The sequence below is a fragment of the Wolffia australiana genome, chromosome 19, assembly GCF_029677425.1.
Source record: "Wolffia australiana isolate 7733 chromosome 19, ASM2967742v1".
Taxonomy (NCBI): domain Eukaryota; kingdom Viridiplantae; phylum Streptophyta; class Magnoliopsida; order Alismatales; family Araceae; genus Wolffia; species Wolffia australiana.
The window spans coordinates 9,005,507-9,029,915 of record NC_135853.1 but is presented as its reverse complement, the minus strand read 5'-3'; the positions used below and the strand labels follow the sequence as shown (position 1 = coordinate 9,029,915).

Genomic DNA, 24,409 nt, shown 5'->3' with positions numbered 1-24,409 from the left:
TTTCCCTCATCGTGCTTAGAAATTCATTCTCAAAAGCAAAAAAAGGCAAACCTTGATGTGGCTATTCACATACACGAGTAAGAAGAAAATATTTACGAATTCTAATACTTTCAAATTTTTACCATAAATAAAATAATTAGCTAAATCAAACTTCTGTAATAAAAACTAAGAAACTGACGTCAACTAAATCTAGACATCTAAAAATATAGGAAAATATGTCATTGGGATATTTAATCCATAATAATATGATTTCCATTCCAGATCACCTTCCATAAAAGCTCCAATAGATGATATTAACTTGAACTAAGTTGATAATATCAATAGATCAACACTGATTTTTTCTCCCATACAAAAAACCTTGTCTTAAGATAGTCTAAAATACTTTCTATTCCATAGCACCTGTCATACAAGCTAAACCTAGATGTTATCAACTATATACAAGTTGTTAATATATCTATAGATAAATATTTCTATTGTTACCCATGTAAAAATATATGTAAATCTCGTTGAGATACTTGGCCCAATTAAAATGAACTATATTCTAGAGCGTCTCTCATACAAGCTAAAGTAGATGTAATCAACTTTATCTCAGTTGATAAAATATGTAGAAAAACATTTATATTTTTTACCCATGGAAAAACTTTCATACAGGGAACCTCTCTTGAAGATATTTGATTCAAAATAAAAAAAGAAGTATGATTCAGATTATGTACCATACAAGCTACAATATATGTCATCCAGACTTTATATTTTTACCCATGCAAAAAATCTCTCATTTATATAATCTGAAATAATAAAATTATATTCCAGAATACTTGACATGCAAGGTGCAATTGATGTTATCCAAACATTATACAGTTTGATAACATGCATACATACTTCAATATATTTTTTTACCCATGCAAAAGCCTTCGTGCAAAAGACCACCATTAAGATAGATAATCCAAAATATTGATATGCCAGCTACAATTTATGCTATCAAAAATTTATAAAAGTTGATAACATGTAAAAATAAACTTCAATGTTTCTACCACGCAAAAAACTACCATTAAGACAATTTAAATGGATAATAATCCTACGATAGATAAGCAAGTCGATAACAGCCATATATTTCTACCCATGCAAAAAAATATTCAAGTGAGACAAATCCAAAATGCAAAGATTCCTACAATATATACGTTAAGTTGATAACAATCAGAGATAAATTTCAGTATTTCTACCCATGCAAAAAAGTAAATAATTATACAAAAAACATGTAAGTTGATAACAATTATAGATAAATTTCAGTCTTTATACCAATGCAAAAAAATTGCTATTGAGATAAACTAAAAGGTAAAGAATTCTACAATAGATATGTAAGCCGATGATAATCATTGATAAACTTCACTATTTCTACCCATACAAAAAACTCTACCATTAAGAGGATCCAAAATGTAAAGAATTCTACTAATAGATCTGTGAGTTGATAGCAATAATAGATAAACTTCAGTATTTTTACCCATCAAAAAAATATAGAATTAAGACAATAAAAAACATAAAAAATTCTACAACAAAAATGTAAGTTGGTAACAATCACATATAAGCTTCATTAGCTCTACCCATGCAAAAAATACAATCAAGCCAATCCAAAATGCAAATGATTCTACAATATATATGTAAGTTGATAACCATCATCGATAAACTTCAGTTTTTATATCACTTCAAAAAAATATACCATTAAGATATTCCAAAATGCAAAGAATTCAAAATAGTTAAGTATGTTGATAACAATCACATATATGTAAGTTGTTAACTATCTCAGATAAGCTTCATTATTTCTAACCATGCAAAAAAATCTACCATTAAGACAATCCAAAGTGCAAATAATTCAACAATAGATATGTAAATTGATAACAATCTCGTATAAGCTTCGGTATTTCTACCTACGCAAAAAATCTAGCAATAAGACGATCCAAAGTGTAAATAATTTTACAGTATATATGTAAGTTGATAACCATCATAGATAAACTTCAGTTTTTATACCACGTCAAAAAATCTACCATTAAGACTATCCAAAAATGCAAAGAATTCAACAATGGATATCAAAGTTGATAAGATTCATTGATAAACTTCAGTGTTTCTACCCATGCAAAAAATACAATTAAGACAATCCAAAGTTCAAAGAATTCTACAATAGATATCAAAGTTTATAAGATTCATTGATAAACTTCAGTATTTGTACCCATGCAAAAAAATACAATTAAGCCAATCCAAAATTCAAAGAATTCTACAATAGAATTCATTGATAATCTTGTATTAAAGTTTATAAGATTCATTGATAAACTTCAGTATTTCTACCCATGCAAACAAATACAATTTATCTATGAATCTTATCAACGTTGATAAGATTCATTGATAAACTTCAGTGTTTCTACCCATGCAAAAAAATAGAATTAAGCCAATCCAAAATTCAAAGAATTCTACAATAGACATCAAAGTTTATAAGCTTCATTGATAAACTTCAGAATTTCTACCCATGCAAACAAATACAATTTATCTATGAATCTTATCAACGTTGATAAGATTCATTGATAAACTTCAGTGTTTCTACCCATGCAAAAAAATACAATTAAGCCAATCCAAAATTCAAAGATTTCAACAACAGTCAACAGATATGTAAATTGATAAGATTCATCGATAAACTAGAGTATTTCTTCTCAAGATTCTTCAATAGAAATAAACCCACAGTAAGACTCTTCCTCTTCTCCCTCATCAAGAGTTCATTCCAGTCGTGTTCTTGCGGGGATGTACTCCAGCTCCAACGCCGCGCACCGCAGCCCTCTGATCTCCGGCGTCTCCAGAAGATGGTGCCGCCATCACCGCTGCTTCATCTCCTCTCCAATGGCAGAATCTCCCCCGAACTCTTCTTCCCTTGATATCTCTCTCTCGAGCTCTAAAACCCTAGCAACCAGCTCAACGGGCTTCAATCTCAAATGGGTAAGCCCCAAATCGAAGAAAAATCCATTTTTTTCTCGATTTGTAGCCTGCAATGGCCGCCGATCCAGAAGATTGGCGGATGATCGGAGCTTCAGCAGTTCTTGGGAGGCATCTGCGGACAACTACTTCTCCAAATCCACAGGCGGGTCAGCCGGAAAATATCAGATTTCCACCTCGAGAGACTCCCCAAGAACTAGAAATCCACCAAGAGATCGAAGATTTGAGAGACCATCAAACAAAGAAGAAGATGAAGATGAAGATGAAGATGAAGATTCAGAGCCGATTGATGATTCAAGGTGGAGCAGAATCAAAGCCAATTACAATCGGATCGTCGAGGAAGAACCCCGGTTCGAAAGACCAGAGGTAAGAAGATGGAATCGGGAGGAGAATTGGGGAAGAAACACTTGGAAGCAAGCCACAGAATCCTCTATTCCTAAACTGGCGGGTGAATCTCTCTACGGAGTGAACCCAATTCTAGCTGCCTTGACAGTGCAAAAGAGAGAATTCTACACTCTGTACTTGCAGGAAGGAATGGATATCAGTGAGAAGAACAAGAAGAAGAAGGACAAGAAATCAATCCAGAGGATAATTGACACTGCAGAAGAGATTGGATTGACAATCAAGCATGCATCCAAGCATGATCTGAACATGATTGCAGACAATAGACCTCACCAGGGGCTTATCCTGGATGCATCTCCATTGGAGATGGTGGGAATTAAAGAGCTGGGACTGGCATCCGGTGTCGATAGAGATCAACTCTGGATTGCATTGGATGAGGTGATGGATCCCCAAAACCTCGGGGCCGTAGTCCGGTCGGCTTACTTCTTCGGGGTTGAAGGGGTGGTGCTCTGTGCAAAGAATTCAGCTCCTCTGAGTGGAGTTGTGAGCAAGGCAAGTGCTGGGTCTTTGGAAATGATTGAGCTGAGATCATGCAAGAACATGATGCAGTTCTTGGCCTCTTCTGCTGAGAATGGGTGGAGAGTTCTTGGTGGGTCTGTCTCTTCCAAGGCAGTTCCTTTGGGTGAGGTGAGAACTGGGGTGCCCACTGTTCTTGTGATGGGCAGTGAGGGAGTTGGATTGAGGCCTCTGGTGGAGAGATCTTGTACTGATCTGGTTAGAATCTGTGGTGGGAATGCTGGTGGTGATGGTGAGGAAGATGGTGGAAAGATCAGTGCAGGTAGGGATTCCAGGCCTTTTCTGGCTGTTGATAGCTTGAATGTGAGTGTTGCAGCTGGTGTTCTACTCTACCACTTGGCCGGAATGTCCGGTCGGGAAGCTCATGGAAGCTGATTGTTTTTAGGTTTTTTAGATCAATTGCAACCCCTTCTGGGGGATTTTGGATGTTTTCCTTTCCTATGCTTTCTTTTTAAATACTTGTAGCCCTCCCTTTGGCAAATGGTCAATTGTAAGTCTCTCTCTCAGAGAGGGATTGATTATAGGTTTCCAATATGAACCTTGGCCCTCCAAGGACATTTTGGCCATCTGCCTTTCCTTTGCTTTTGTTTTGAATACTTGTAGTCCTGCCTTTGGGAGGACAGAGAAGAATTAATTGGAAGCTAATTTATTAGCATTTGATTGATTACAGGTTCCTCTTAAGGCATTTTGGTTACTTGCCTGATTTCCTCTTGAGTAGTTGTAAGCTTCCTTTTAGGAGGGCAGCAAAGAATCAATGGGAAGTCCCTCTCTCTGAAGCCGACTGAGTATATCCACTCAGGGCATTTTGGTCATTTGCGCTCAACATGTTTTCCTTTTAAATACTTGTAGCTAGTGTTTGCACCTCCGAGATATCCGCCCAATATCTGATGTCAGACAATGGATATCCGATATCTGGAAGAGATGGAGACAATTTCAGATATCGGATAACAGATATCGGGCAGCTATCAAATATCCACATGATACTGGATATCAGGATGGATATTGTTGTGGTCAGGATGTGGTGAATATATGTACCAGATATTGGATATCACAATCAGTAACAAAATCAATATCCAGATAGTGGTTTCAAAAACAAAATCCCTTGTCACATGGAAAAAAGGGTAAAGCAAAAAAGAATAAATACTTTCAAAGAAAACTGTTGTAAAAAAGTACTACGTTCAGTGTATCAAATGTGAAATGATGTGGACCAAACCAAAATGGGCCTTAAGGTGGTTGTGGAATCGGGCCCGTTTTGGGCTGGCCTGGACAAAGTATTAACTCGAACAATTTCAACCATTCTAACTTAATACAATATTATTATAATCCATAAATCATATCAATTCTACTCTCACAAACAATAATTATAATTCATATTGCTTAATTATGCATACTTATATAATTCCCAGTAAAATGTATTATTATTTCTTTGAAAGTATTTACTCAAATATAAAAAAAAACTGGTATCTGTTACTGATATCCAATATGGTCATCCAACCCCAAAGGTTGGGACTGATAATGATATCGGATATTGGTACTATAGCAACTGATATCTGGTATCATCATCCAATATCCGTATATTTGTACTGTAGTGACTAATATCTGATATCATCATCCGAAATCCAGATATCGGTAAACATAGATAATGGATACTCCATTTCCGGTATATGGTTCAGCATTTGTCCCAGTATCGTCACCCAATACTGAGCTTGGGATGAGCGAACACTACTTGTAGCCCTCCATTTAAGAGGGCAATGAAGAATTAAAAGGGAATTCTTCTCGTGGCGACACCCATCCAACCAAGTCATCTTTGTCTTCTTGACGACAATCCTATGATTAGTATGTCCCTCTTATCCTCTCTATCTCTCTTTCAAACAATTGATCAATAACCGATCTGTCCTAAATCAGGAGTTTTTATTTCTTTAAAATAACTCAAGGTACATTTGGTTGGGTCCCAACCAGGATCCTTGAATTTTCACAATATTTTTTGTTTAAAATGTGTTCACTCCTCGTATGTCCTCTATAAACTGTATTTTCTTGAGTTGGTCTTAGGACTTCAATATGAGGGTGAGAGTGGTTCTTATCCAGTGTTGACCTTGTCAAGAACGTGGGACCTCCAGCTTCAGATATCTGCCAACAATGTTGAAATTTAGCTAATTAGGTCCCTTAATATTATCAGATATAAGTATATATATAATTCTTATTTAATGACGGCCCCTGATATTATCGAATATGAGTTAATATATACCTTAGATACTCAGTACATGATGCAGGGAAAGCAAGGTCAAAACTCAAGGAGTAGAGGTCGAAACATGCGAGAGTGAGGAAGACAGAATTAGGATATGGACATGTGTATGTTAGATAGACAAAGATCATGTGTTGTGTAGATAAAGAGAGATATGTGGACTCAAAATTGGGCTGTGGAGAAATAATATGTAATATATATTTTCATATTTGTATTAAAATTTAAAAATTCAAATTAATTTTACTCCAAGATAAGAAAGAGCTACCCAAACCTATATTTTTTAATCATTCAAGAAAGACTAAAAGAAGTCAAGAAAAAGATCACATGATGGCATCTCAAACATTATAGACTTGAGAACAACCCTTTTACGTCAGCTAGCCATGCTGGGTCGCACGCTAAAAGTAAAGAGAGAGGAATCTAGGATTTCTAATAAGGGAATGATGTGCATAAATATCACCCTACATTCCCCTCGTTTGATGCTGAAATACAATAATCCCAAGGTACAACCACTTTATTTTATCTATTAGCCCTTTTTGTAATTCTTCAATTCAAATCCAGCTCCTACTCTTGGCTCTAAAACACTTGATTTTAACCATTTATGATGGCTCAATCAGATTCAATTCTGGGCCCTTGGATCACTTTTATGATATGAGATGAAGGGTCAAGATCCACCAATAATAAAATTGGTTATTTTTGGGTTCTAGTGCCATGGTTGAATGATAGAAACAATGGCCTATGCAACATAAGTGTTAATCGATTCCAAATCTATCTTTAAATGAACATATCATATGTACCTAATGGCAAACTTATTCCACCATGGACATCTTCACTTTGAGATTTTTTTGAAGCCACTCACATGTCCAACCTCTAGAAGTATCCATATGATCACATTGCTCTTATATTTTCACTTTTTCTTCTCCAACTCTTCTTGAAAATCTTCTAGACCTTTTCACCATGAAGATTATCTTCTTGGATGAGTGGCGAAGTGCTCATAATGAAGAAAGGGGTTGCACCCAGCTTTGGTTGGCCTAGGTGCCTACAATGTGTGCACTTTGCTCTATCTGTATTTTACTTAATATTTTTCTCAAAAACTTATCTAGTAAAATATATTCACCAATGCCCCTATGGTCTTTTGCGTGTGACCCTCTAGGCCCATGTACCATTCTGATTAATAAATTTGGTGGCCCAATAACAATTATTAGCCAACCTCATGGAGTAATTAATTAAGTATCGATTTAACCCAATCAATAGGTTACGTTTGCAGGTCGTGGGGTGCCAAGCTACACCTTGTGCTCCAGAAGATACCAAATAGTGTTCAAACTCTCTCGTGGAACCTATATCATCATTGGTTACCTTATATGTATAATCCTTCCTTTACGCGAGACTCCTGAACGACTTAGGGTATAGTTGATTGCCAAACTCTAATACGTCATTCTATTAGTATTAATGTGTGATGGGGACCGTTGCAGAATGCCTTCTCCAATATCCTCGCTACCTTGGCTCGGGATTTAGCTGCATCATCTTCATTGATTCGATATCCTCTAATATTGAAGGCAGATGATACCATCTTGACCTCAATCATATGTGGGTTTCTTCCTACATCCAAGCTATGGCTTGTTTGAATCCCGTGGCTAGAGACTCGTATGTCGTTGCCAAAATATAGTTGTCTATCCATGAGATGTCCTTGGTGTCTCAGGTCAATGGATCAACATGATTGACGTTTAGGTATAATACATTCATGGATTCTTCGAATTAATTCAATGAACTCTTTCTCCAAAGGCACCCACTATATGTCCTTTGTGTCGCCGCACTAACAACCACAATATCACCTTACATAACATATATGTAGGATCAGATAGTGATATTATATCCCTATAATTCAATATTTATCTTGGCTATCCATCAAATAGAAATAATTAGAAGACATGTTTCGGAAGACCAGCTAGGTAAAGTAGTGTTAATAAATGTGAGATGCCAATATGAGATCAAGAAGAGGAAGTAGAGAAGAAGAGAGAAAGAGCATCTCACGATCTTGAATCTAGAAGCCATCTAGTCTGAAATAATACTGAACAGAAGATAGAGACATAGATTAGAGGATGGACAGGGTGACGGGAGGAGCCGCCACCTTGGGAGACATAATAGATTAAGAAAAGCCTCAGTGATCTAATGTATTACACAGGTATTCATAGGCCTCAATGTGACCGTTGTGTGGTTGACCATTGTCCATCCTCTGTTGAAAAATAGCAGCAGAATCAAACCTGTTGAGTGCTTCAGCTCATCAATAGCTCCTTAACGTGCTTTAACATATTTAACACCATTTCACGGATCAAGAGCATAGCTGAGGGCACCAAGAAAGTCTAGAGTAGAGCATTAGCTTATTAAATAGTCACTCTCACTACCATAATAATTCCATTAAGACTAGACACACCCAGAATGGATGGAGGACAGTCTAGCGATAATTGTATCATCATAATTCATCGTGTCATTGCACATATTCATGGACTTCATGAAAAAAATCACTCTAAAATATTAGTGAACTAATATTTTATGCAATGAACTTAAATAAAAACATGGTGTTTTGATTTGGCTTGACTCCCACATAATATCCATCAAGAGTGAGACAATTATGGCGCTTGAGATAGATACAAAGATAGAATAGAGATCAAGACAGACGTTGAACAAGAGTGAGAGATAGTGCACTAAATATGGAGATAAATAGGGAAATAGTGTGAGTGAGAGAGAGAGATAGAAAAAGAATGAATGAGAGCATGAGATGGATAGATAGCTAGATGTATATTGATTCAAAAATATAGATGATGAATGGATATAAATGTATACATAAAGAGACAGGTGATGTGTAGATAGATAGTAAGAGCATATACATGACTAATATATATAAAGAGAGAGATGTGGAGAGAGGTATTTACAGGGAGAGATAGATAGCTGTAGAGAGATATATAGAGATATAGACTATGATGGAAATAGATATTTACAGAGATTAAGGGAGAGAGATAAAGAGAGAAACATATAAATATTAAGATGGGAATAGAGAGACTAAGAAGGAAAGATATATTTATTTTAGATTGAGAGAGAGAGAGAGAGAGAGAGAGAGAGAGAGAGAGAGAGAGAGAGAGAGAGAGAGAGAGAGAGAGAGAGAGAGAGAGAGAGAGAGAGAGAGAGAGAGAGAGAGAGAGAGAGAGAGAGAGAGAGAGAGAGAGAGAGAGAGAGAGAGAGAGAGAGAGAGAGAGAGAGAGAGAGAGAGAGAGAGAGAGAGAGAGAGAGAGAGAGAGAGAGAGAGAGAGAGAGAGAGAGAGAGAGAGAGAGGTTTAAGGCGGGGCTTGAAGAAAGACAGACGAAAGTGGCCGTTGCCTGCTTTCTCTACTCCGTCGACTGGTTCTTCTCTGCGCATCACCAAGCCCGACCTCGCGATGTCGACTCTTGAGATCGAAGCTCGAGAGTACGTTGCCTCTTCCACCTCCATTTACCAGATTCTTACTAGTGTTGTTCATCTCTATTTCGAATCGTTCTTTGCTTTCGGAGACGAGCAAAACATTGCTCAAACGACGCATTCCGGAATTGTTTCCCTTTTTCATCTTGGAATCGGGCATTGTTTCAACCACGAATGACTCGGTTTGTTTTTGTTGATGTGATTACTGCGCAATGCCTCACAAGGTCAGAAACAAGTCGAGGTTGTACCGTTTCTGATGATTTTCTTCTAGAGAAGGGTAGCGCATGAAATGAAGTGCGTGAGTGGTGATGTGCGTCAGTGATGATTTCATGAAAGTAATTCATCTGAAAATACTTTGAAAGGCTGCCAAGATCAGCTTCCCACTCTTTGTCTTTTTTTTCTGCAGTCGTCTCTAGGTTTACGTCGGTAATGAAATAGGAGCGTTTATACCGTCAGTGAGAGTAATCGATTAACTCACATTTAGAGTTCAAAGTTGTAAAATGTGGTGATGATCTTGAGGAAGTTTTATCTGAGGTTTTAGCGTGCCCTATTTTTCTGGTATCTAATTTTCCGGCTGCCATGGTTGGAACGTATTCAGACTGAAGAAAGTCAGTTCTCAGTTATAAATTTGTCTGAAGAGAAAATCTGGAGAGATGATGTATAATTATACTTTGAAATCCCATCATGTAGCATTAAATTTTATTTCTTTGAATGAAAAAATGTAGCATTAAATCTTAAGCCGTTGATATATACCGATCTGGTGTACGATTTTTCTTTGAAGTTTTAGTTTCTCTACTTTATAGGCTGTCTTTGAGAAATTTACCCCACAACATGAGGATTCTGACATTTACATTGATTTGGTTTATCTGAATCAACATGTCCTCAATCAATAATATGGCTTAGGGTCTAAGAGGCAACCAGTCTCAGTGACTAACTCACGCTACGTCTTTACCCCCTGGAAAGAATTGGGACAGCACGTGGAAACCATTTTTTGTCTGTAACTCGTGTGCTGTAGTCCCTGCTGCATATGCGACTTGAGATCGGGGCTCATGATGGGTGGATTTGGTCAGGCAATCCCTTAGTCTTCAGGAGTGCATATGTAAAGATCAGACAAAGACAAGCAGAGGAGGAATTGTCGTTCTTCAATGCATGCCAAGTTGTATGGATCCTAAAGATCCCCCTAAAATTGTGGCTATTTGGGTGGCTGCTCCTTAGACGAAGATTGGTAACGTGGGCCTTCAGGAAGAGATGGCTACCGGAAGCCCCCAACAGAGTGCGTTATGTGCATGGAGGGTGAGGAAGATTGTTTCCATCTTCTCTTTGAATGCCCGCTTGCTCAGTCAGCGTGGGCCAACCAATCTGTGTCCGCAATAAATGTCTCGACAGCCATATGGGAAGGGTTATCCACTGGGAGAGAGGAATGGGGGGCAGCTGTTTGCCGTGCTCTGGGCCATATGGCTGCACTCACAATGAGGTCATCTTCAAAGGACGAGAGGCATTGCTGGTCAGCGTAGTGGAACATGTGGAGAGCTTAGTCTCGGTTTGGTTTAGAGTGAGGTGAACGGAGTGTGTGCGGACCACTTGGGTCTAGGTTGTATTTGTATCTTTCTATTTATGAATCATATAAGGAGGATCACCAATCACGGGCAACCTTCCTCCACTTTTTTCATGTCCTCAATCAAACGAATGTAGAATTGTGCTTGCCCTTTTTTTCCTAGAGTACTCAAAATTTGATGATGAAATATTGTTAAAAATGATTCTTGCATACCTTTGGAAATATAACCACAATAAATTGTGTGAGAATTATTTAGAAGGCATTCCAATTTCGTGCATATTTTATGGATGCACTTATTTTGAGAAAAAAACAAAATTTATTTAAATTTATGCTGCAATAAAGAATCTGTGGCAGCGAATCAATGACTTTGGTCAATAACGTGTCCAGGTGAACTTACTCCCTTTTAATGTCTCATACGCAATTTACCTGTGTACACTTTTTATTTTTCAAAGGGAATGGTGCGGAATATTTTTTGTTCTTTTATCGAAGCAGATATTTTACTGCATTGATAACATGTGTGTCAAATTTTTTTTCAGTGTAATTAAGATCATCCTTCAGTTCTGTAAAGAGAACTCACTCCATCAAACCTTTCAGACATTACAGAATGAGTGTCAGGTTTCCCTTAATACAGTGGACAGCCTGGAAACGTTGGTTTCAGACATTAACAGTGGCAAGTGGGATGCTATTCTACCTCAAGTGGCACAACTGAAGCTTCCAAGAAATAAGCTAGAGGATCTTTATGAGGAAGTAAGTAAGAAAATGTTTCTGGAACTTTTTTTCTTCTGTAAATTGTGTTTAACTTTTTGACTAAGATGGCCCATATCACCGTAGATACATGGGATAGTTTCAAATGAATAATTTTCATCTTTGGTTCTTTCTGCCTGTTCAACAGATTGTTCTCGAGATGATTGAACTTCGTGAGTTGGACACTGCTCGCGCCATTTTAAGGCAAACTCAGGCAATGGGTATTATGAAACAAGAACAGCCTGAGAGATATTTGCGCCTTGAACATCTCCTTGTTCGAACATATTTTGATCCTCTTGAGGTTTGCATCCCTCTCAAAAAGTGTTCTTGTCTCCTGGCTCTCTTTCTGCCATTACACTGTTTAATGGTATGTTTTTATTCATAAATTGAGGTCATTCTGGTCATGTCACTTCTAATGTCGAATTACTGCATAAAATGTTATGCTATTTAAAAACCCACAGCATTCATAATTTATCTTAAACGATAAATATTTTATTATTTTCTTGGCATACCTTCCTAGAATTAACTGTGTGTCGTTGTTGTGGAAGATATTTTTATTGGAAATGGACATTCAAGCATAAGGACACTGAGTTGGATGGTCACTTTTTCCTTGTTTATTCCTGGAATTGGTGATTTCTGTATAGCATTGTGTTTCAAAGAGCAAAAACATCAGCAGAGTCTCCAAATTCTTTGTGTTGGCCGTCTTTTTGGACACAGTTCTTATGATGTTTTATGAAAGAGTCATCTTGAAGTCTTTATTAGGCCTATCTTTCTTTTATTATTCTGTGATCTACTAGCTCAATTGACGATTCTTTGTTGCAGCTTGAAAAATATTCTATCTTCTCAATTTTTCTGATGATTTTAGTCCTGTTTTGCTCATTCTGGCATGGAAGAATTTCACTGAAAAGACATTTGATACTTTTACTGTTGCCCCATGTTGGTTGATCATATGAATATTTGACGTAAACAATTTTTCTTTGGTGCTCTTTTATGTCCTCCCAATTACTGAAGAACGAAACATTTATATTTGCAGGCATATCAAGAATCAACAAAGGAGAAGCGTCGTGCAATGATAGCTCAAGGTTTTTCTAGTTACTCGTATTTTCAGTTGGTTAATTCATGCAGCCTTTGTCTGAAAATGATTTCGTTATTTCATTGATTAAGCGGTGAGATGGTCTTCTATAATCCATTGCAACAAAAATATATTCCAATATTTTCAACAATAGTCTGAGTTTTGAGCCTCATCGTGGCTCTAGTTGAGGATTTCACATCTTTTGATTGTATGATCAAAAGAAGATAGTACTACTGGTGATATAGTTTTCAGTAAAATTGATTTTCCGTCTCTTTGTCGTCTTATTCCACACTTAAGGGGAAAATTTTGTTGCTGGTGAGCAAAAGGCCGAGCTCATGAATCATTTGAATTGGCTGGTCTGTTGAACTTTCATTCACCAAAATTGGATTTGATTGACACGATTGAGAGTCAAAATGAGTCAGCAGATGATCAGGCTGGTAGCGTTTCTTCCGATATAAGATAAATTTTTTTCATTATTGGATCACTTTTATCCAAACTTAGTCCGTGATGGCCTTTTGCTTTTCATCCTTTCTTCTGTCGAAGAATGTATTTGTTGGAGGGAAGGAAACTGGTGAGCTGAATATCCGTGCTCAAGATGGCTCCTTAAGTCCTATCAGAAGAAACGTGCCAAAATAATGAGAGATCACGAGCATGGTAAAAAAACTTTGACCAATGGGCATATGGGTGGTCAAACGACTTTGACCAATAAAAGGGGAGGGGCTTGGGTCAAAGGGACACCCGGAATTCAGTTGACGCTGCTGTGGGCTGGACTTGTGGGGGCATCTTTCTTGATCTAGAGGAGAGGAAGAGATGATTCAGTCTTTTTCATCATTCATCTTCTTCTCTCCTGCTTCCTTTCTTCTACTGTCGCATTTTTGTTCTTGAGACTTGGATCTCCTTGAGATTGACCAGTGTTACATTCTCTCCTTTTTTGACAACATTTCTGAAGGATAGGGCATACAATCGGATTTCCTTTTTCAACACGACAGATCCATATGGAGGTTCTGCACATGCAGAGTATGAACACAACATTATTATCTAAATGGGTGGAGGGAATAATGAATCCATGGGACGATCTTCTCATCAAATTACTGTGAGACATCAATAGCAAGGGACTGAATTGGGACAGAAAGGCAGATCCGTGTCAGGGGCCATCACCATTGTGGCAAGGGCTTAGACAGATGTTTCCACGAGTATGAGGATTCTTTTCTGCCTAGCTAGGCAACGTGGCAACATTTTAAGACTGGAGGGATGCGTGGTCGGCGCACAGCATCTTAAGTGAGACTTTCCCTCGTCTGTACACGCTCACACAGAATCAAAATGCCCATGTTCGGGACTGTTGGGATGGAGTGCGGATCCTTATCATACAGGGCGCCTTATCTGTCCAACGGGTGTCTGAACTTATGGACATAAGCAATCCTTAATCCAATTAAGACCGAATGATGGAAAGCGGGATTGTTGGGTATGGACAAATGGCCCTTTCTCAGTCCAGAAGGCTTACTCGAGGATTGGGGAGGGGCCAGAGGAAGACAGGTCGCTAATCCGGGCATGCAGATTCACATGGCGACAAAGAGTCCCACTGAAGGCGAGGATCGTTGGTTGGCTGCTAGCCCAAAGAAGACTAATAACAAGAGTCCTCCACGAAAGGCTATATTCGGATTAGCGACCTGTCTTCCTCTCTCTCTCTCTCTCTCTAGACTTGGTCTGTCTCGCATGAGATTTGAGGGTTTGCTGTGGTGGGCAGGCCGGACATGAAGGGAACGGGCAACCTGCACGCGACCTATCCCTTTTGCTTTTAAGTATCGTCCCAATGCCTGCTATGCTCTAGTGGGGAAGAAGACTGCAATCATTTCTTCTTTGAGTGCTCATTTTCTTGCATGATTTGGGCCTGCCAGGCATTATCAAGGGTGAAGGGGACATATGAAGAGACTTTCTGGGACTCAATTGAGAACTGCAGAGGCAGAGGAAATGAAGTAGGTGACCTAGCATTTTGCGTTCTGGGCCATCTGGTTGCATCAAATCAAGGTGCTGTTCAGGGAAAGAATGGCCTCTACAGATGGAGCCATACACGAAGCGGAGAGATTAAAGGCGACATGGCTCCAGCAGGCGACAGGCGGAGAGGGGAGGATTTGAATATGATTGGATTGATGGTGAAGGGACCGTAAGATCGTGATGGGGGCGTGAGATTCACCTCCAGCCAAACCCTAGGTGACGGGTGTAAGGAGGTGGAGGAAGAAACTCACATAGAGAAAGAAAAGTATTTTTCAACAACAGCAAAACAACGTCCTTGTATACCCTAATATATGTGGGGTATACAGGTGATACATAATGGGCCTCGTACTGGGCCAAAAACACAGAAAAGAGAAAAATAGAAGGGCATATATTCAATGATTCATCGGGTGTTTACCCCTTTTTTATTTAAAAAAAACTCGACAGATCCATACGAATCATTCAGCATCTCAAAATCTCCTTCATGGGTCCCATTGATGCACATCAATATCATTGTAATTTTGGATTGATAAGAGAAATAAAATAGCCTTTTTCTACTTATGGCCTCCTATAAAGTACAAATGGCAGAAGAACAATGACCTTCAAAATTTTGATTTTTTCCGTAGAAGTTAATTGTGTTTTCTGGGGAAGGCATCCGTGTTATTATTTAGCTCTTCCTTAAAGAATGAAGGAGTTTTATGGGCCAGACGCTTCCTATACCAGTTGTCTTGAAGGCAAAATGTTGGAAAATATGAGCTATTTATGTTTTTTTTTTTTCTCTTGAAAGAAAGTAGGGCAGGCCACCCAGAAACCGGTGGTCTACCTGTTCCATTAAAAAAAAACAAGCATAATGTACATAGCATCTACAGACATGGCCACGTAAGACCGAGAGGACACCCCCCCAGCCCCCAAAAAGATACTTAAATCTCAATGTTCGAGAGGACGCTGTCCACCGATGCTGCCCCGCCTTTGAACACCACTTCATTTCGATGCATCCATACCGCCCAGAGTATCGCCAATATTTTCCCCCAGTCCGCTCTGCTCCGGTGTCTACCCGTAGTGAAAGACGCCCAAAACGCGGTGTCGGAGGAAATATCCACTCCGTGGACCCGCTGCGATGCCCATACTCCCCTGGCAAACGGACATGTGAAAAAAATGTGTGAACAGTCTTCCTCCCCCCGCCACACAGAGGGCACGAGACGGGCTCCATTGGCGCCCATCGCCTGCGATATACCCGTGTGACCACTCGCCGTCTCCTCAACAACCACCCGAACAGCCGCACCTTTAAGGGGATTTTTTGTTTCATTATGAGGTGACATGTAGCGCCGGTAGAGTTGTCGTCCCTCACTTCCCCTTGGATTTTCAAATATGCCTCCTTTACTGAGAAAAGCGGCCCCTGCCATACCCAACCATCCCGGGATGCTCCCGAGGGGCTAAGAGGGAATATGATCTCGTGCATCCTCAGCAACTCCACGAAACGTTCCTCCGACATCGACCTAGGGAGGTTAGGGACCCACGCCCCTTCCCAGCACTCGCTGACGGCGATATTGGGGTTCCTCGCCAGCGCAAAAAGCCTCGGGAACTGCGTCTTCAGGGGGCCCTGCTTTGTCCAGTTGTTGGCCCAAAACCGGACCGTTCACCATCCCCCAATTGAGGATCAAAAAAATCCTGGATGTGGGGAATGGTTTGCCTCAGGCTATGCCAGAAAGGGGATTCTCCTCTCTTTTGCGCCCACCCCCTCCCAATTCAACGGCGGATCATACGCATCCCTTAAAACCTTGAATGCCAGCCCCTCCGTCGATGACATCATTCGTTCAACCCATTTGGCGAGCAGTGCAAGATTCATGGACTCTAAATGAAGAATCCCCAGTCCTCCCTGTTTCACGGGTCTACATACCACATCCCAGGCGACCAGGGGTGTCCCTCCTGTGCCCCCTTCTCCCTTCCCGCCCCAAAAAAAACGCTTTATTAGCCCTTCAAGTTGATTGGCCACTCCTACTGGCACCTTAAACATCGACAGGTAGAAGCTAGGGATAGCTGAGAGCACTGATCTCAGCAGCACTAGGCAACCCCCACGTGATAGTATCTTGCTTTGCCAGCCTATGAGCTATTTATGTTGATTCAGCGATGCACACAGAGTGATGAATGCGAGGTCTTTGTTTTCTTGTCTAAACTTGAATTGGTGGTATATAGCTTGAGTTCCACTCTGCAGATCTGGTTGTTGTAGTGGAACCATTATGTGATAATTATTCCTTTGAGTTCCTGAGTAAGAACGGGCAAATAACTTCAAGGTTTACAATCCCTAGATGACACAAAAAGAAGAAACATAATACCTTTTTTCTTTCTAAACCTAAACCCACGTACCCTTATATATAGGGTACTAATATGGGCTACATCATATTGGGCCTATCATAATGGGCCATACAGGACATAGGGAGAAAATACAAAAAAATATAAACGTAAACAGCCTTGGTTAACAATAGCTAACAATTCCTATGATTGCAATTTTTGCTTTATGATTTTCTCCACGATGCTTCTTCATTCAGATTATGTTGGACACAATTTATTTGTTCCGTTGCTTATTTTCTGCTTTTTGATTCATCAGCCATTGCTTCCGAGGTCAATGTTGTGCCTCCATCGCGTTTAATGGCATTGATTGGTCAGGCCTTGAAATGGCAGCAGCACCAAGGTAATTAATTGGTCATGGATGTTTTTCTACAATGCAATATTTAATCGTATTTCCATAGAATGTGACATAATCTTTTATGTTTAAATTTTTATACAGGATTACTGCCGCCTGGAACACAATTTGATCTTTTCAAAGGAACTGCAGCGATGAAACAGGATGAAGACGACATGTACCCGACAACACTTGTGCACCTAATAAAGGTGAATCCCTCTTTTGTTCAATCATTAAATAAAATCTGATTGCGGTATTTTAATGGCTATAAACGTTTGGTATTAATAAAATATCAACTTAATACGGGATTACATATCGATACGTTCTTTAAAAGAACGTATCATTGGCATTCAAAAATTTTCAAAAAAAATCATCGGCATTCAAGAGGAAGAAACCCAACAGAATGCGCGTGCGATTGTTCGCACGTGTGAATTGGTTTAAAAGGAAGAACAGCCGGCGCTGGGCGGGGATGGGTATTTTCTTGGAAGTCTTACCGGCAATGGGGAAGAAGGGGCGGAGCGCTGGTGGCTGGAGCAGCGGAGGATCCATCTGCGGCCGGAGGGGAACTCGTCCATCAGGGCGGTCCATTTCTATCTTTGTTTTCACCTCTCTCTCTTAAGACAGATTCATCAGAACAGTTGTGGACATTTCTTGATTTGTTGGCAGTTGAGTTCAATCGTGTTATTCCTGGTTAATTCCTTTTTGTGATACAAGCTGGATGTATCACATATCTTGTGGTTGTTTGGCTATATCAGCGTACTTTTTTCTGGCTTCTAGCACAAAGTTTGCTGACAACTAGAACTGAAATGATCTTATTCGATTTTAACAATTGAATTCCTAAGGGCACGCGTCATTATCTGAAAGCAGCTAGGAAATTATTAATGGCTTTTCTGATCCATTTTATACGGATAAATTACATTTCTTTCAAAATTACTTGAATCCTAGAATCGTTAAAAAAAATCGCTTGAAACCTGGATCATTGTTTCGTACATCATGATGATGGTAGATTCCTTGTGGATTTTATAGTTTTGGAAATTTATTTCAAGAAAATCATCCTTTGAGAATGCATTTTCATTGTATCAGTTTGGGAAGAAAAGTTATCCTCTTTATGCTCGGTTCTCTCCTGATGGGCAGTACCTGGTTTCTTCCTCAATCGATGGCTTCATTGAGGTTTGATACTTGCTATCTCAAATGTATTATCCGCTTACTGCTATAAAGTATCAGACTTGTTCCTCTGCTGGACTACTTTGCAGGTTTGGGACTATATAAGCGGGAAGCTCAAAAAGGACCTCCAATACCAAGCTGATGTGAGGATTTTAAATTTTATTTGATATCATTAAAACTATCCTTTTCTTATTCATTAGCATCTCAGGATTTGAACACTGCAACATGATGTATCCATTTTAATTTTATCAGGTCTATTGTGGTACATAGTCAATGCTTCCACTGTGACAGATGGATTCTTTGTTATTAACTAAATGAAAATGATTCATCACCTATGATTTTCATTTTTTTTGTGCAAATATGCAGCTGCCAATGCCTTGATGATATTAATTCGTGAACAACTTTTTAATGTAAGAGATGAAGCAATTTTTCCATCCCACCTTTCATATCCACCTGTTCGTTCAGATTGAATGAACAATATTTCCTTTTGCGCGAAGAAAAAAATGGGCTAAGCTTAGGGGCTGGATATGCCGATGCTGTATTAGGAAAGCTGTAATCTGCTGCGTTCTGTGATAAATGACCAAAGAGCTGAGCTGCGTTGACAGCAGAAGGATGATAGCGGGATCATGTCTTATTGGATACTATATGACAATCCCTTTCATAGTTAATGTAATCTTGAGAGTAAATGATTATATCATACAGCCTATAAAAAATGAAACTAATTCTTTGTACTTCTGCCTCATCACGAGGGATAAATTGTTAGGCTCATCGTCATCCAAATATCGGCATATAGATATTGTCACAGGCGAGTGTGACAAGGACAACGATGACTTTGTTATCGTCATAATTATCCTGGCTCAAACAAATGGTGAGGATTATGACGATTCCTTGTTGATAAGAAGGGTTGAGGCGAGAAGGGGGGGCAGCTGATACGTTACCACCCGAACTTCCCAGATGGCACTAGTCTTCGATAGAGAAAGGGAGAAACAATAACTCCTTCTACTAAAGTGATAATCAGTTCAAACCACTCCAACGAGTGGACAACGGAAATAAGAAAAAGGAATATGCTTTGGAAGGAACAAAGATGGTTCATGAATGGCTGGATCAGCTGGTTCGTCGAGTCGAGGAAGGCCGCATCGGTATCCCCTTCTCTTCAGTTGATGAGAATCTCCTTGGCTGCCTGCTACTCCAATACTTCTTCAAAAACTCCTGTTCTAGAGGATGTCCCCCTCTTATTTATAGTGCCGCAAAATCTAATTTTAGAGGATGTCCCCCTCTTTCGTTTATATTTCCGAATTTGGCTCGTATCAGCAGCATACCGGCAAGAAGAGAAACAGCAGTGGTAGACCAGCAATGTCTGGCAGAGTGCACTTGTCATTCGATCTAAGTGGTCAACAATGATGGCGATGGCAATTCTTTCATCGTCATCCTAGTTGCCAACGAGCGATGATGATGACTTTGTCATTGTCATTGCCATCCTGGGGCTGATGAAGGATGGGGGAGACGGCGATTCATCTTCTTCGATTATGGCAAACCCTATCTGAGGCCCCTTTTCCTCAACAGTTGAAAGAAGATGATTGCACCTCAAATAGCTGTATACAATTACCTTCATCTTCTTGGGGCATTGTCCTAATTCCCCTTGAACTTATCTTGAGAAGATTGCCACAAGATATTCATATTAATCATTGCAGGTTAACATTTTTTCAGCTGTTGCAGGTTACGAGGTTTGTAGAAACTTAATTCATAAGTTCAAGGGGCTTCAACTGTTGATGCAGAAATGTGTTGTTTCCCTGTTTCTCTGTGTAATTTATTTAAGACAGAAACTGAAATTGACTTGGGGGGGGGGGATCGAGTTTCAAGATATATAAATTTGATCATGGCGACCTAAGTTGCTGTTGAATGCTTTTTTGAGTGCTTATCCTCTTCTTTGGTTGCACCTTTTTTGAGTTAAGAGATAAAATTTAATCTGTAAGCTGAGCCTTACATCATACCATGAAAAACTGATGAATTCAGGAAACAACTCCAAAAGCGCGACCAAATGGTTTTATATCGGTGCATTGAGATATTTTTCCTTTTGTCATGTTGTTGACTCCAAAGTTGCCTCCGTGATTCATTTCCCGTAACGTGAATTACTGATGGATTGAAATGCGTACAGGATGCCTTTATGATGCATGATGATCCTGTCCTCTGCGCTGATTTCAGTAGGGATTCCGAAATGCTGGCGTCCGGCTCACAGGATGGAAAGATAAAGGTAATATAATTAATTTTTTTCTTTGTAAAATGATCTGGGTCATTTTCATATACACTGCGTCAAAGATTTCCAGTCAGATAAAACACTCAGAGTTGGTCAGTGTCTTGTTTTTAAATAATTCATTTTTTCGTTGTAAATTTGTTTTTCTTTTCTTCCACGGTCTTTTGCGTTTCATATCTTGGCATGTAGCTTGTGACCCAGATATGATTTTTATTTGTGTTTCCTTCCTGCGTAAACAGGTATTCAAACAAATATTTACGAATTAGCTTGATATTCTTCTTTTATTCTAATTCATTTCGCCTCTCATTCCGTTTCGACGGCCAAGCTGTTCTTGCGAAGGGCCAATAGTTTTTTTAGAGTTTTTTCATTCCCGTCATTTTGAGAGTTCAGCTTTAACTTGAGGAACCTGCTTGTTCTTGACTCATTTATTTATTATCTTTCAGTAATAAGATTTTGCTTTAACGTCTTACAGGTTTGGCGTTTAAGGACAGGTCAGTGCCTTCGCCGACTTGAACATGCGCATTCAAATGGTGTTACTAGTGTTGTGTTTTCTCGGGACGGAAGTCAGTTATTAAGCGCATCGTTTGACAACACTGCTAGGTTTTCTCTCTCTCACACACTCTTTCTCCGCATATCTCTCTCTCTCTCATCGGACGGTTTAATTCTTGTTGCTTTAAATGATTGGGAGAATCAAAATTTGATGCCTTTCCAAGGAATTTTCCATTTATTGAAAAATGTTTCCAAGAGTTTGACCCGCTGAACGTATCATAGTAATTAAGACGATCGGTGGCTTCTGTGTAATAAATAAGCGCAGCTTTGAATCCAATACTAGGGAACACAAGATTATTGAATTGTATAGTTGGTCCTTATTCTTGTCTAAGTTTATCTTTCTTTTGTTGAAATATGTTAAAATTTATCTTATAAAGCGTTTCAATGAAAAAATGACTTTTTATACAAGACTGAAAATCGAAATTCGTATTTGCTATGCCAAACATGAGGTTGTGTGCATGGTTAAGTTGTACGGAATATGAATTAAATTCTGATTTTTACTTGTCTCCCGTGTACTTTTCTATATAAATTTGTATTGCTGATGATTTATTTCTCTATTTTTTGGTAGAATGCATGGCCTAAAGTCTGGAAAGTTGCTGAAGGAATTTCGAGGTCACACATCTTTTGTAAATAACGCAATCTTTTCCAGCGATGGAAGCCGGGTTATCACTGCCTCAAGTGACTTTACTGTAAAGGTATTTTTATGCGTCCTCTACTTATATTAATTAACATGTATTGTATCAATTTGTTAAATTGCATTTTTAAACTTAAATAAACGCATATTAGATTTATAACCTCATTCAGCTCTTGCCTTTGACCATGACAGGTGTGGGATGTTAAGACTACTGATTGTTTACACACGTTCAAACCACCCCCTCCGCTGAGGGTACTGCTTTTGCAAAGTTTTTGGCTGATTTATCTTCTATTATGACTATTTTTAATTATTTTAATCAATTTTATTGGTTTTTTCCTTATGTTTTTTTTGTGTTTCCTAGGGTGGTGATGCTGCCGTAAACTCCATTCATCTGTTTCCCAAGAATACGGACCACATTATAGTGTGTAACAAGACTTCATCTATTTATATAATGACGCTTCAGGGCCAGGTACTTGTTTATTGATTATCCATTGTGTATATTTCCTCGTAGTTATTGATGTTTGGATGCCACATTGCTTCTGTATTGGAAAAAATTCTCTGTTTTGTACCCGTTAATCATTATTTTGGAAAAAGACCTGGTAATTTTTATTTGCAAAAAGACCTGCCGATCAGTAACGACAGCGTGATGGATGTATTTTTTTGTAAAATGTTAAATTATTATCAGTTATTTATCGTCCGTTTTCTCGCGTATTTGTGATTTTGCTCAGTAGTGAATTTTTAATCATCTTCGAAAAATACTTGTATTTTTTTTTCTATGTAAAAGAAATTAGTAACCGCGCACATCAAATATATATTTTTGTGAGAATCTTATACTTGATAAAATTATTCAGAAATTTCTTAAGCACGTCATGATTTAAATTTCTTTTTTGTTCGTCTTACCTCTGCGATTTCTATTGGAACAACTTTGTTATTTGATTTAAAAATATTTTTTGTAAGACATGGAGCGTGTTTTTCCAGGTTGTCAAGAGTTTTTCTTCTGGTAAGAGGGAAGGGGGAGACTTTCTTGGTGCCTGTACATCTCCCAAAGGAGAATGGATTTACTGTGTTGGCGAAGACAGGTAATTTTATATAATTTTCTAAGTCTTCTTTCTTATATATTTCCATAAAATACATCACAAATATATCTATATACATATTTGAAAAAAAAGAGGGGAGATCACCCACGAATGGTGATCAACAGTAATTTAAAAACATGCCAGTGCCTATAAATAATTTAATAGAATTTTATCTTTTATTACTAGTAAGATAATTATTTCAGTAACGTCAGACAGATGAAGCACTTCATGTAAAAAGAAACAATTGTTCGATAAATTTTTTTTGTTACTGGTTTATTTGATGCTGTGCATGTTATAATTTGACAGGAATATGTACTGCTTCAGTCAACAGTCTGGTAATCTTGAGCATCTCTTGAAGGCAAGCATCTCATTTTTCTTACCTTTTTAAACCTAATTATCCTTAATTTAAAATTTATGATTTCCATTTTATTCCGCACAAAAGCTTAGGCTCGTGGACGGATGATGGGCCGTCATCCGTTCCGTCCCTCACCAGGGCGTAATCTTGAGTCCTTTTTTTCTTGCTTTTTAACCCTAATTATAAAAAGTCTTTATTACTTCCATTTAAGGCATGCATCGCAATTTTTTCAATCCTTTTAAAACCTAATTACACGATAAAAATTTCAATATAATTATTTCCATTTCTCCAAATATTAAGGATTTATATTCTCTTTTTCTTATTTATGTTGCAGGTTCATGAAAAGGACGTGATTGGAGTTGCACACCATCCCCACAGGAATTTGGTGGTTACATTTGGTGAAGACGGTATGAAAACATGGAAGCCTTGATTTATTTTATTTATCTTTCTGCTTCCATGTACTTTATTGTTTATTACTGCTTCTAGTAATTCACCCCCCTTTTTTCTAATTTTGTGTTTCCTGGGAAAAAAAAAGAAATTGAATGAGAATTTTTTTTCCTGAACTAGATACTTTGTGATATCAAAATACTTGCATGCGATGTGCAAGTATAAATGCATATAAATGCACAAGTCGTATAAGTATTTGCATGAAATATTAGGAAAATGGAAAAAAAGATGAATGATTGTTTATCGCACTTCTCTGGTAAGAAAAAAAAGGAGTTTTCTAGATTTAGACATCAAACCAAGTAATCAGCATAT

General features: G+C 38.5%; 2 protein-coding genes across 2 annotated transcripts; both read left to right on the top strand.

Annotated features, from left to right (window-relative positions):
* Window positions 1–2,716: 2,716 nt before the first annotated feature.
* On the top strand, window positions 2,717–4,546 carry LOC144715652 (tRNA/rRNA methyltransferase (SpoU) family protein). The gene has a single exon (XM_078590609.1). The coding sequence runs from the start codon at window positions 2,785–2,787 to the stop codon at window positions 4,264–4,266; it is 1,482 nt and encodes a 493-aa protein (XP_078446735.1). The 5' UTR covers window positions 2,717–2,784; the 3' UTR covers window positions 4,267–4,546.
* Window positions 4,547–9,440: 4,894 nt separating this feature from the next.
* SMU1 (transducin family protein / WD-40 repeat family protein) lies at window positions 9,441–24,213 on the top strand. Its single transcript, XM_078590376.1, has 16 exons — window positions 9,441–9,590; window positions 11,673–11,883; window positions 12,029–12,181; window positions 12,914–12,962; window positions 17,547–17,630; window positions 17,727–17,830; window positions 18,705–18,791; window positions 18,875–18,928; window positions 20,941–21,036; window positions 21,509–21,636; window positions 22,154–22,280; window positions 22,412–22,471; window positions 22,581–22,688; window positions 23,198–23,298; window positions 23,602–23,653; window positions 23,985–24,213. Exons 1-16 carry the CDS (start codon window positions 9,562–9,564, stop codon window positions 24,078–24,080), a joined length of 1,539 nt encoding a protein of 512 aa, XP_078446502.1. The 5' UTR covers window positions 9,441–9,561; the 3' UTR covers window positions 24,081–24,213.
* Window positions 24,214–24,409: the final 196 nt, after the last annotated feature.

Coding starts and splice junctions, on each gene's coding strand:
- SMU1 (XM_078590376.1), top strand. CDS start 9,562: ATGTCGACTCTTGAGATCGAAGCTCGAGA. Junction 12,963..17,546: donor TCGTGCAATGATAGCTCAAG/GTTTTTCTAGTT, acceptor TTGATTCATCAG/CCATTGCTTCCGAGGTCAAT. Junction 17,831..18,704: donor CACTTGTGCACCTAATAAAG/GTGAATCCCTCT, acceptor TCATTGTATCAG/TTTGGGAAGAAAAGTTATCC.
- LOC144715652 (XM_078590609.1), top strand. CDS start 2,785: ATGTACTCCAGCTCCAACGCCGCGCACCGCAGCCCTCTGATCTCCGGC.